The 13,497-nt window shown below is 33.9% G+C and overlaps 1 protein-coding gene across 1 annotated transcript; it reads right to left on the reverse strand.

Annotated features, from left to right (window-relative positions):
* Positions 1 to 310: 310 nt before the first annotated feature.
* ETAA1 (Ewing tumor-associated antigen 1) lies at positions 311 to 13,054 on the reverse strand. Its single transcript, XM_011945283.1, has 6 exons — positions 12,722 to 13,054; positions 11,088 to 11,216; positions 10,752 to 10,828; positions 7,465 to 7,577; positions 5,186 to 7,212; positions 311 to 592 (listed from the first exon to the last, which is right to left on the reverse strand). The coding sequence occupies exons 1-6, from the start codon at positions 12,942 to 12,944 to the stop codon at positions 465 to 467; spliced, it is 2,697 nt and encodes an 898-aa protein (XP_011800673.1). The 5' UTR covers positions 12,945 to 13,054; the 3' UTR covers positions 311 to 464.
* Positions 13,055 to 13,497: the final 443 nt, after the last annotated feature.

Here is a 13,497-nt window from a genome sequence, read left to right on the forward strand (position 1 = left end):
CCATGTTCCTAGAAATATGAAAGTATTAATTAAAATCTGGAAGTAATGAAAGTAAAACAACAAAAATCGTCTCTTCTAACTTAGAAAGTTCAAGTTTTATATTAGGAAAACACATTAGAATAGGAAATAACATAGATTACCTCTTTTTTGATGATCCTCTGCAATAATAGCATTTAAAAATATAACTACTTTCCTCTGTATAATATCTGTACATAATTGCTAATTTTCCTGAATTTCCAAAACTTATATGTAATGACTTTGAAATACATGTCCAAGGAAATGTTTCATTTACCATTGCAACATTGATTTGTTTCATTTACCATTGCAAACATTGATTTATTAAATAAAGTAGAAGTCCAGGCTTTATAAAAGTCAGCATTACATTTCTCACAGAGAAATCAAGAAAAAAAGTTTCCTATCACAGATAGTTATCAGCAGTCTTTGTGAAGTCTTCCAATATTTCATTAAAGAAATGAAGTGGGAGCTGCATTTACAGATGAGGCTCGTGCTTTAGCCATTCTCCGAACCAGCGCTTCTTGTCTTTTTCTCTGAATTTCTTCAGGAGAACACTTTCTATTTCTCTCTTCTTCCTCTAAAAATTCAACAAAAGATGAGTTTACTTTTATAGCCTATAAAGTTATTCAATATGTGCTTTAATTTTTGCTTTTTTAATCACCTAGATTTGCCATATTAGTTGGCTATTAAAATAAACTACTAAATATAAAATTCCAGATATAACGCTACAGTTCAAAAGAAAATCAAGCACTGATGGACCTGCCTCTATTTGATACATTCTTTTCACAGTGTGATAAAATTCAATTTGATAGAAAACTGACTACCCACCAAATAATTCTTGTGGACAATGACATCTAATTTATATGACCTATGAATAAATATATCTTTAAAAAGGATACATTGGGATTTTAAATGTTATGTACACTTTAATAGGAAAATAGTCAAAATATAAGGAATTAAATTAGCTATCAGTATCTCAAATAGTGTATATTTACATAAGATGTTATATTAATATTCACATCCACTTTTCCCTTTAAAGTTTTCATTTCATCCACTGAGGAAATATATTTTAGAGTGATTAAATGAAATCTCTCATGTCAGACTGGTTACCTGTGATTCACTGTTAGAAATTATATTTTTATTTGAAGGATGCATTTTGGGGAAACTTTAAAATAATCTCAATTAACTTAGTAAGTTGAAGCTTTGTATTAGAAATCACTTTCTCATTTAAATGATATTTTAAGTTTAAGATTATCACACTAATACATATTTAAGTAAACTTTCACCAGTAAAACCATTTATGTTGTAAAATATGCTTTTTAAGAAAGAAGAATCTGTAATATTGACAGAAGAGAAATATCATTTATTCTGACATCTAGAAAAAGATTCACAATTTATGAGACATTTCTCTTGTTAACTAACAGAGGCATTTTCCAAAATATATAATCTGCCTCCTTTTCCTTTCTTGGTATAATCAAAAATGGGAGGGGGTATTCAGCCTAAGAAATATATATTTTGAATAAGTTTCCCAGATGATTTTGATGGCTTTTATTTCATAAGCTGTTTACCTAACAGACTGTAGCTATTTTTCCCTAAAGAAAGACACCAGAAGATACTTTCTAATTAGCTTGCCTAATTATCTAATACTTTAGTATCAAAGCTGAGAAACACAACAAACTCAGACTACACATACAAAGACTTTACACTGAATTTGTGTGAAAACAGGTTAATAATCTACAACAGCAGAAAATATAATTTCCTAAAGTTGGTCTTACAATTTGCTTGGTAATATTATAGCAAATAATTTCAAATGATAATCAGGTCACACCATGAAAATTTGATTTAGGGACCCATCCATTTTTCTCATTAGTCTTCCTTTAACTCAGTCTATAATAAAAATACACAATGAAGTCTTAAAATATTGTAAAGTACTAAGCAAAAGCTGCTCTTCTTAACCTTGATCTTACAGTGCAAGGGTCAGTAATTTTTTCTTTTTTCTCCTGTAGAGTCAGAAAGCAAGAATGTTAATCTTTGAGTACCTTGTTGCAACTGCTCACCTGTACCACTGTAGCAAAAATAGTTATGGAAAATGTGTTGAAAACTGATGAGCTGTGTTCAAATAAAACCTGTTTATGGACAATGAAATCTGGATTTCATATAATTTTCAAATGTCATGAAATATTATTCTCCTTTTGATTTTTTTCCAACCATTTAAAATGTAAAAATCATTTTTAGTGTGCTGGCTATACATAAACAAGCTGCAGGCTGGATTTGGATGGATCATAGTTTGCCAACTCCTGCCTGAAATCAATGAGGGAGTTAAGTGAGTTTTGTTTCAGAGATACTTCCCTGGAGAGCAGCTTGCTACATAACAAAGTAATAGGAAGTAGAAACAATAGAAAACATCAACAAAGTTAATAGTAATTAAGAGACTCGGTACTATCAATAAGCTTAAAGAAAATATTGATGAGATAAGCGAAAAGGCAGATTATCCATGAAAAATGCAGACAGATTGGTAGACAGGAGTTTTGGGAAAACTCAAATACTCCAGGAGGTTTAGTCTTTATAGAATTATAACTATAGTTGACCCTTGAACAACATGGGCTTGAACTGGCAAGTCCACTCATTTGTAGGTTGTTTTCTGCATCTGACACCCCTGAGACAACAAGACCAACTCCTACTCTTCGTCCTTCTCGGCCTACTAGACATGAAGATTATGAGGATGAAGACCTTTATGATGATCCACTTTCACTTAATGAATAGTAAATATTATTTTCTCTTCCTTATGATTTTAATAACACTTTCTCCAGCTTATGGTAAGAATACAGTATATAATACATGTAAGAGCATACAAAATATGCATTAATTAATTATTTGTTATCAGAAAAGTTTCTGATCAACAGCAGGCTATTAGCAGTTAATATTTTGGGGGATCAAAAGTTACACACGGACTTCTGACTGCAAATCAGATCAGTGCCTGTAACCCCTCCATTGTTCAAGGGTCAACTCTGTCTGTAAATAAATTCATGCTGGGAATATGCTTAGTTACAATATACTCACTTTAATACAAATTTAAATACTTATAATTATTATAGATTGAGAACAATTTTTAACATTTCAAAATACCTAGTTTGGGCTATCATGTAAAGCAAGCTATCCAACCTGCAGCCCACAGGCTACCTGCAGCCCAACATGGCTTTGAATGCAGGCCAACACAAATTCATAAACTTTCTTAAAATATTATGAGTTTTTTTGTGATTTTTTTTTTTTTTTAGTTCATCTGCTATTATGAGTGTCACTGTATTTTATGTGTGGTCCAAGGCAATTCTTCCAATGTGGCCTGGGGAAGCCAAAAGATTGGACACCCTGGGTGTAGAGAATTATTTATTGTCAGTGTTGACAAGATAAATTGGTATAACTGCTTCAGACAGAAATTTGGTGGTATCCATCAAATTTTAAAACTTTCTCTTGTAGCAATTTTTTAGGAACTAACAGATATAATTATACAAGCATGCAGAAATTCATGTAGAAGGATATTTACTGGAGTATTGTTTGTAATTGCAAAAGACTGCAACCAACCCAAACTTCCATCACAGAGAAACAGTTAAATTATGACACATCCACTATATATATCACTTAGTCATTAACAGGACTAAAATAAATTTAAATTTACTAATAGGAAAAGACAGCTATATTAAGGCAAAAGCAAGTTGCCAAATAGTGGGTATACAGATTTATTAATATTTAAATAAATCAGCAGGTATATACGCATACACATATATATGTATATACACACACACATACCTTTCTATATGCATAGAAAATGCTACATAATGTATACCAAACTATTAATAGTGTTTTTCCCTAAGGGATGGTTATGAGAAAGGAGAAACATAAGACTTAACGTTTTACTTCAAATTATTCTATACTGTTTTACTTTTCTTTTTAAATAACTAGCATATTACTGTTGTAAATTTTAAAAAAGTCACTTAAATAGGAAAGTTGTAGCAGTAATGCCAACAAGACAGAGAACAGTCACTAAAAATTTAATTGCAACTTGTGATAAAAGCAATTAAGAAATAAAAAAAAAAGAGATTTAGAGACTCTTCAAGGAAGGCCTCTGTGAGAAAGTAGTAATATATTGAGATATAAGAAAGCACCAACAAAAGAGTGGAGGAGGGTCACATGTTGAAAAGAAGTAGTTTTAGTCAAAGGGAAGAGCACGGTCTACATTCCTGGACAAGGAAGAAACATTAACTGTTTGAGAAACTAAAAGACAGCTGGTATAGCTGAAGATTAGTAGGTAAGGAAAAAAGAGGAGACGCAGGTTAAAGAGAGAGAATCCACAGCTTTGTTGGTCACAGTATACAGTTTGGATTTTATTTGAAATATGATGGGCAGCCATTGAAGGTTGTTTTAAGAATAGAAACGTCATTTTTGCCCATCCAATTTTAAAAGGCTATTCCACTCTTTGGAGATGAGAATTGAAAGGAGATAGATAAAAGAACTGCAGTAGTCTCGTCAAGAAATGCTAACTTGTTGTAGAAAGAAAAATGGATAGTTTGGGGATATAGGGTTTTTGAGATAGAAACAATGAAACTTATTGATAGAATGGAGAATTGGAGAAAAGAGGAATTGGAAGAATCAGAAATGATAGTTGTTATCAAATAAGTAAATCATAATTTTAACCATCACCACTAGCACATTTATATCAAATATCACACTAGTAAAGATGTTTAATTAGAATGCTCTAAATTTCTAAATATTATTTACCTCACTGCTCCATCATCTGCTTCCTATAAGATTACTCAAGTTTTAAAACAATTTAGTAAATGCAATCTTAAAATGAACACTGTAATACATTTATCTAAAGGTATGATTTTCCGAGAAACAATTAATGAATCATTCAAAAAATATTTACTGAGTACCTACTATATGCCAGTCATTGTATTAAGTGCTGGGAAAGAATTCAATGTAATATTTTGAAAAATAAACCAACTACTCTTTGTATAATGCACTATAATTATTTCCAAGTATCATTTTAAGAATTCTAATTAAACGTTATAGTTTTACCTTATATATTATTACTCACACTCAAAAACAACAAATAATTATTTTACTACTTTTTAAGATACTTTTCAAAGAAAACTATTTCATATTTCATACATGCCTTTTGAAGATTGTTTCAAAGATTCAGAAAGTTTCACCAAAGATTGCTGTCCAACAGCTTCCTCCAGCAATGGTTTGACACTTTTCTTTTTCTCCACACCCTGTGTAATTTTGGTATCAGACATACTTCCAGTTATACAATTTTGATTAAACTGAGAAAGAATCTGAGAATTTTTCATCCTTGTAAATGTAAACTTTGAAAATCCAACTGTTTTGTTATGGTTGCTCTGAGATTCATCTGTTATACTGTTATGGCATAGCTGCTTAGTACTCAGTTTCTTCTTGTAAGTAGCAATTTCTATATTCACATTATCTGAAGTTACACTTGAACTTCCTGAAAGAACCAATTTGGAACTATTCACTTGTATTGGAACATCAGTGTTAGTACACGGCACATGCAGATTATTTATCTGACAGTTTGAGATCTTAGAATACATAGTCAAATTTGTGGCACCTAAAAATCTTGGAGAATTTCCATACATTTCCCCTTTCTCCATTTTCATTGGCTTATCTGTTTGTGAGCTATTTGTCAAAGATGTCTGCACGGAAATGCTGTCTGGATTCAAATGCTTTGATTGTACCAAATTACTTCCTTGTTTAGATATAGTAAACATGTTTTTGGCTCCATGTTCAGAATTATTATTGATCTCACATATACTTTCTGATGTCTTACTGTCCTTTCTAATGTCTTGTTGCTGAGTTAGTCTTTCAATATCATCACATGCTTGGTACAACAAATCATCATCTACATCATCTGCTTCCCAGGTATTATCTAATTGATGACATGCTTTAATAATTTCATTGGCAAATGAGGGATCATTCCAATCATCAAAGAAAGAACCTAATTTTGATGGACTAGTCTGATTTGGGTTACTAACACTGGTTTCATTGCCTAGATTTGCAGAGCCAAAAAGATCAGTATTAATAGGGGCTTTAACAGGTTGATTTAAAATGCACTTATTTTTCTGCTCATTAGAGTATCCTGTGTTCAAAGCTGACTTCTTTTCAGAAGCATATACAGTAGATTTAGTAAGAATATCTTCCTTTATTTTTGTCAGATTAGATGTAAGTATACAATCTTGAATTTTGTCTTGAATAACAATTTTATTGGAAGAGTTCTCAAATTTCATTTTATTTCTAGTGGATGATAATTTGTTTGATTTATTTGGATTTGGTGAAAATCTATATTCTGCACCTATTAATTCTCTGTCACATGTCTTTGAAGAAAGATCTTGTAATACTTTTGAATCTCCTAACCTGGCATCTGGACTTGTATTTGCTCTTGACATATTTTTAACAGTTTTACTATTAAAGATACAAATTTCCTTTTGACCAGTAACCTGGGCTGTTTTAGAGGGGAAGAGTTCAGGCATGTTGACATTTTGCATAGCAACAGGTTCATTACCTAGTAAGTTTTCCCAATCATCCTCAAAATCACTGGTAGTAAATGCATCAATGTACCTCTTAGAAGTTTCTGGCTTCTTAATACTGGAAGTCACACATGATTTTGTCATTATGGGTGTATCTACTTGAGAAGAAAGTGATCGTGGGGTTTTATTTGACAGTTTTTCAATGACCAGAGTTTCATTAGTAATGATTTTCTCCTCTTTCAAAGCATTTGTCTTTACAAAGGTAGTATTACTGGTGCTCCAAAAAGCCTCTGGCAGTTCTTGGCTTAACTGTCCGGAACATTTCTGAGTAGAACCATCAAAAATAGCATTAAAGGCTGCTTCAGCAGTTTGGTCAAATGGCTTCTGACTGCTATTTTGATTATTTGCCACAGACATCTTGGTGTTTCCTTTGATTGGCTTCTTTTTTGTAGCGTTATCTATTTCAGGAACTATATTATGTAATGACCGCATCTGTGTATTATCTTTATGATTACTTAAAATCTCTGTTTCTGAAACCATCTGGGTAAAATCATAATTCCTCTTGTTTTGCTCTTGAATCACATCTAGCTCTTCCATATTTTTATCAAATTGTTTAGCCAGTTTCATAAGTTCTTCTTCTTGATTTTGTGTTTTTAACCTATTAAACAAGATTTAAAAATTATAATTAAAAATGTTCTGAGACATTATATCCAACTGTTATTTAACATATTTTGATGTTAAAGCCCTAAGATTTTAACACTTACAATTATTTTAACTCCAAAATTTGATAGATCAAAACTGTGGAAATGTTATTAACAAAAATTTTGATATATTCACAAAACGGAAATGGAGTATTATAAAAAAAATTTGCTTCACTGAATTTCAGAAAAGCTGAAAAGTCTTAACTTACTTTGTGCAGCTGATTTTTGCTCTTGATTTTCCTTTCACTACACTGGGAGTACAAGGAATAGCAGTTTCACCAATCCACATGTCCAGCATAGAACTTGTTGTTGGTTTTTCATCCTTTGGCAGATAGGGAACACAAGAGGTATAAAGTACTAATGGAGCACCCCGCCCCCTTCCAGAAAAACAAAATAAAAAAGAAAATAAAAACTACTTTGAATTAATTTCCTAAATTCTGGTGAGGTAAGTTACCAAACAAACTCAAAAACAATGAGAAGTTGGGAGATAGAAATAATAAGCTACAAGAATTGATCCACTTGTTTCAGAGAATGAAAACATTCAGAATTACAAATTGCTTATTTAAAAAAAAATTGTTTTAAGAATTAAATTTATCAAATGTACATTTAATAACAGAAACACGTTTTTATTAAAAGAAAATTGACATTTTAATTGCCCTAAGATTCTTATACTTTCTGTATCATCTGTTTCTCCAAATTTTCTTTAACCTTATTATAACCTTTATCTAAAGTTGGACAATCCATGTTGACCTAAATTAAGAACACTCAGAATTGAGGTCAGGACTGAATTAAGAGGTAAGAGCAAGGTTAGAACTGAGAATGAGATAGGAATAAGAATAATAAAATAGAGAAAGCAGAAAAGTTTACCCAGATAATATATAGAAAAAAGGCATTTTAGACTTGCATATTTTTGCTGTACCTTTCAGTCACTTGATCACACAAAAAAATTACAGAATGAGCTTTAGGCATTAATTGCAAACCAAACCAACAAATCAAATCAAGTAACCATTTTCACTCTATTTTACAGTACCTAGAATGAACATAAATATCACATAAGTTAAAAAATAACATTACTACTAGATTATAGGCTACTCAAAGGCAAGGACTCTTCTTAGAATAACTCAGCATTCAGCACAATACTGGGCATAACAGTGTCAGTTTACACTTATTTACTAGAAGATTTAGATGAAAAGATCCCTACAACTTGGTACTTCAAATCCTCAATGAATCAAAAAAGTTTTCTTAATGTCGACTTGAACCTAGTTGCCTTTAGCTTTGCAAATACTCAAGAAAATCAGTAATTTCACTTTCAGACTCAATATATATTTTCCCTTTTATTTCAACAATCTTGAATTTAAAGAAAATAATAGTCTTAATTATGAACTCTGCCATTTACTAAAGTAATTTTAAATTCATTCAATTTTCAGAGGACTAAATTATGACTTTATGTACCCAACTTTACATATACATGGGTCCTATGTATGTTTGTATACTATTTGTACATATTACATATTTCTTCATGAATAATTACATAATTTATTGATTTTCAACCATAATCCAGGTGCTGTATAAGGTATCTAAATGCATTACTTCATTTCATTATAAAAGGTATACTGTGCAAAGCTGTATAAATGAAGATATATACCATCTTCAAATAAACAACACTGTATAAAAAATATCCCTGCAGAAAGTGAACTGACTGTCCAATCAAAATAAAACCAAGTATTTAAAAAAAAAAATGCTCTCTCTGAAAACGTTAAAAGAAAATTAAATAATGATTTGAGAATGACTCACCTAAAAATAAACAATATAAATATTTGTCATTCTGAGAACATGACAAGCTTTCAAGCAGACCTTGAAACTGCTAAAGATTTATGTGCTTTAAAAGGACTCAGTTTAAGAGGGTAACATTTTAAAGCTACTAATTTCACTATTTTTTTTTTCTTTTTATACAAGTTACCACTTGCATACTGCTGGCATTTCTTTATATGAGCTATTATTTCCAGCCCACTTAGGTAAAGGGTCCAATAATTTATTCACAACTATCTTTTTATCACTATTTAGACTGGCCCGCCCAAACACATTTTATTATGCTTCTTTCATGTGAAACCCACAATTAATGAAGATCTATTGTTAACTTATAGAGTAAGTATTATTATGGCATAAATGCTATTTAACTAATGAACTGTAAGTAAAATGAGTTTCTATGACATGCTAAACATGGAATGTAGAGCTAGTAGCAACAGAGTTGTTTTGACTATGCTAGGTGTAATTTTGGATATTTTATAGCTGCTAAGAAAAACTTCATTTCCTGTCTCTTCCACCTAGATGACAATAATTCTTCAAACCATGTTTTGGGCCAGTGCCATCTATTGTTTATGGTCAACATATAGTAACTATTCAAGGGCATGTTAAGGAAAAATGGCATACTTCCTTTAGAGAAGACACTAAGCAAAAACGTTCGCTGGATTTAAATGTTGTTAAATAAGAAAAAGAGAACAAAAAGTAAAGAAGTTCAGAACAGTTTTATGTATTAAGCCTTTGCTTCTTAGTAATTGTAATATTAGAGTTATTGGACTGCTTTGTGTCAAATGATTGACTTGAACATATTTCTATTTCACTCCAACAGTACAAGAACAGAAATGAAAAAAAGAAACGAAACACTCAAAGTTTTTTTTTTCAGAGATGGAGTCTTAAACTCCTGGCCTCAAGCAATCTTCCCCTTTCTCCTGGCCTCAGCCTTCCTCCCAAAATGCTGAGATTACAGGAGTGAATCACCATGCCTGGCCAAGAAAAAAAAAAAACCTTTGGAGATGGTTCTATTACGGTAACAACCTTAACATAACCTTACAATTATAGCACTCTATAGTTTACAAAGAATTTTTATCTAGTTTAATCCTCATAATGATCCAATGAAGATAGCAAGAGGAACACAGTAATTCTAGCTCACGGCTGAATGAACTGAGGTGGTAAGAGTTTAAATAACTTGCACTGGGTCACACAGCACAGGAGGCTGAAGGAGAGGACTAAATTTGAATTCAGTGCTCTCCGCTTTTGTAAGTGTTTCTTGATAATCTTATAAGTCAATGAGTATTAAGAAGAATAGTTTCAATGGGGAAACGTTATAGACAGTAAATACCAATCACAAAACAATCTTATAAGTTTAAATTTTTTTGACTGCCTTATTCTATCATTTTAGCAACTTGAAAAATGAATGCCGTATGTTGTTAAGCACAACATTACAGATAAACACAATGCCCTAGTCAAAAATTACTCTAAAAAATTAAAACAAGATATATACTTAAAAAATAACATATATTACACTTTTTTCAAAATATGCATTTCAAAAGTAGAAAAGGCAAAACAGTAATCTTTGCTGCCTTATTTTTAGAAAAAAAATTATAAAAGACAATACTTTCCATTTAAAGAAACTACAAAAACTTAGTGGCACATTCTTCACTGTTTTAAAACAAACTATAAAACTAGTGATATTTACCTGAGGAGCAATACGATTAACAATATGTGAAATCTCATCACTATCTGTGGTATAAATCTGTTTTTTTCTTCCTTTACCTGAAGAAAAAGAAACAAAGACATTTCTATAAATTTTAAACAAAAACCCCTCAATTTAAAAAAAATAGCTGTCACTTCTTAGAAAATAATTTTAATTAGTGCAGCTTAGAGGATTGTGTGTTTACATCACATACTTATGCAGATAAAATCATGTAAGGTTCTCAGAGGTTCCTGATGCTATTATCTGACTAGAATTCTAGTTAAATCTGAATCATTTATCAAACATTTACTCACATAAATAATGTTAATAATGAATTACCTAACTGCTTTGTCAATGGAGAATTCTGATCCCAAAAGATATCATTCTGTCCATCTGGATCATTAGGAGAACTGAAGGAAGATGACAGTAAGTCCATTTTCAGCATTCTCTTTGGTGTTTCATACCTGTCTATATAAAAATATGAGTAAAATAACAATTGTGGCATTTTAAAGCATTACCTTACTTCATAAGAACCCAGGGTCAAATAATAGCTTAGACTAAGTTTCATAGTCTAATATAATTTTTTTTCCCAGAGATAATTACCTGAACCATAACTGAAATGCTTGTTTCATATAAAAATCCATGCAGCACTTCGCAAACTTGACATTGTAAATAGCAAGCACTTTTAGATAATCCAGAAGCTCTATGAATGCATAATACAATACTGTATAACCTAAGTCATTCTATTTATTATCATTGAGACCTGGAGGCTTTGGGGAACCATCTGTAATTTATAGGCACATTCAAAAATCCAAAGTAACCCAACAGAAACCTAAATATGTTTAGCCCCCTTTCACCAGCTCTAATCTACATTAATTGCGATTCTTCAAAAAGCACAAGTGATCCAATGCTTGGGAATTTTTGTCTAGAATAACTTTCAAATTTTTATAAAGTTTTTTGTTCATTCCGGAATTGCTTTATGGGAGTATTAAAGACATGTAAGGTGGCCGGGCGCGGTGGCTCACGCTTGTAATCCCAGAACTTTGGGAGGCCAAGACGGGTGGATCAGAAGGCCAGGAGATCCAGACCATCCTGGCTAACATGGTGAAACCCCGTCTCTACTAAAAATACAAAAAATTAGCTGGGCGTGGTGGCGGGTGCCTGTAGTCCCAGCTACTCGGGAGCCTGAGGTAGGAGAATCACTTGAACCAGGGAGGCGGAGGTTGCAGTGAGCCAAGATTGCGCCACTGCACTCCAGCCTGGGCGACAGAGCGAGATTCCTTCTCAAAAAAAACAAAAAACAAAAAAGACATGTAAGGTTAAAAAAAGCACTATTTCAAGAACATGCTCCAGAATAAAGACTTTTGTATGAGTTTCAATTCCAACTAAGATTTACTAGAAGTCTTTCAAAAAGTGCACCCAAAACTAATCGTGACGAATGGGATCCTTAGTATCTTATTTGGAGGGATGTTACCGACAGCAACTTCCGGTTTATTCATAATGAGGTGAGACATCGCCCAGGCTTTGAGATAAACTTTAACTTTCCATATGAACGCTTCTCTAAAGCAGGTCGCGGGGGGAGGGGGCGAGGGAACAAGGTTTAACCAGAAATAATTTCTCCGAGCATAAACTGAGGTTAGCGGGCCTATCAGCTCTTCCTCCTCGCTCCGCCACCGCTGCTGACCCGAGGAGCAGCCTGGAAAGCAGCCGCCCTCCCGCAAACAGGTAAACCACATGACCTATTCCTGTGGCGGAGGCAAGTGGATGGTCAAACCTAACGGGGTAGTGCTCAAGCTCGGGGGCAGAAGCCCATCGGGGAGTGATATAGGAGTATTTTTGGACTCTCGAGGGGTGAATCCCAGAGACACAATACACACTCCAGACTCCACCCCCACCCCAGATTTTCCTGTTGTAAGCTGGGCTGTGGGGATGCGGCGCCGAAGCCAAGGCAGGCCGCGCTGCCGACGTCTCACCCTCAGGGTTACTTTTACTGCACAAGGCGGCTGTTGGAGGCTGCTCTCGCTGCCACACTGGCCCGGGAGGCCCCTCTCTAGCCCCACAGGGCCACGAACCGCGGGCCGACCTCAGCCGCCTCCTCCCTGGCTCGACCACCGAGCCGCACTCCTCAGCCGCCGCGGTTTTGTGCGGTGTTTTCTTCGGGCTAGGGCTGTCATCATGTTTCCGTCGCCGACTCATTGCCTATGGCCCGCCTCCACCAGCCGTTTCTTCTTTCACATTTTGGAAAGGGATGAGTAGGGCAACAGCACTACAAACCGGACTCAGCACTAACGGCAGCCGCCATTTTGGCCGGTGGGGCGCGCGCAAGAGGCGGCCGCTGATTGGCTGGGTCCCGGAGAGGGGCGGAGCTGTTAAGGTGCCGAGGGCGTGCGCACTTCCGCGGCCGGGACCGGAGGCTGCTCTGGAGGAGCGTCTGGGCTCAAATTCCTCTAGACTGGTGGGGATAGCAGGGGTAGTAGTCAGGTCCGCGTAAACTGAGAGTGGAAGCTTGTGAGATGAAAAGGAGATTGAATACAATAGCAGCTTTTTATTGAATATATGATGAAAATTGCACGTTAGTCAGATTCAGATTATTGAGGGTCTTCGAATTTGTCAAGAAAAGGAAATACAGCTAATTTTTCTTAGATGGTATGTGCATAGAAAAATCCAAAAGAAAGTAGAAAAAATTACTAAATTAATTTAAGAGTTGCTGGATACAAAGTCAATATTCAAAGGTCAATGTGTTTCACTA

This window comes from Colobus angolensis, unplaced genomic scaffold (assembly GCF_000951035.1).
Source record: "Colobus angolensis palliatus isolate OR3802 unplaced genomic scaffold, Cang.pa_1.0 Scaffold24, whole genome shotgun sequence".
NCBI classification, from domain to species: domain Eukaryota; kingdom Metazoa; phylum Chordata; class Mammalia; order Primates; family Cercopithecidae; genus Colobus; species Colobus angolensis.

Coding starts and splice junctions, on each gene's coding strand:
- ETAA1 (XM_011945283.1), bottom strand. CDS start 12,944: ATGAGTCGGCGACGGAAACATGATGACAGCCCTAGCCCGAAGAAAACA. Junction 7,578..10,751: donor TTAATCGTATTGCTCCTCAG/GTAAATATCACT, acceptor TATCTGCCAAAG/GATGAAAAACCAACAACAAG. Junction 593..5,185: donor TTTGAAACAATCTTCAAAAG/GCATGTATGAAA, acceptor TTGAATTTTTAG/AGGAAGAAGAGAGAAATAGA.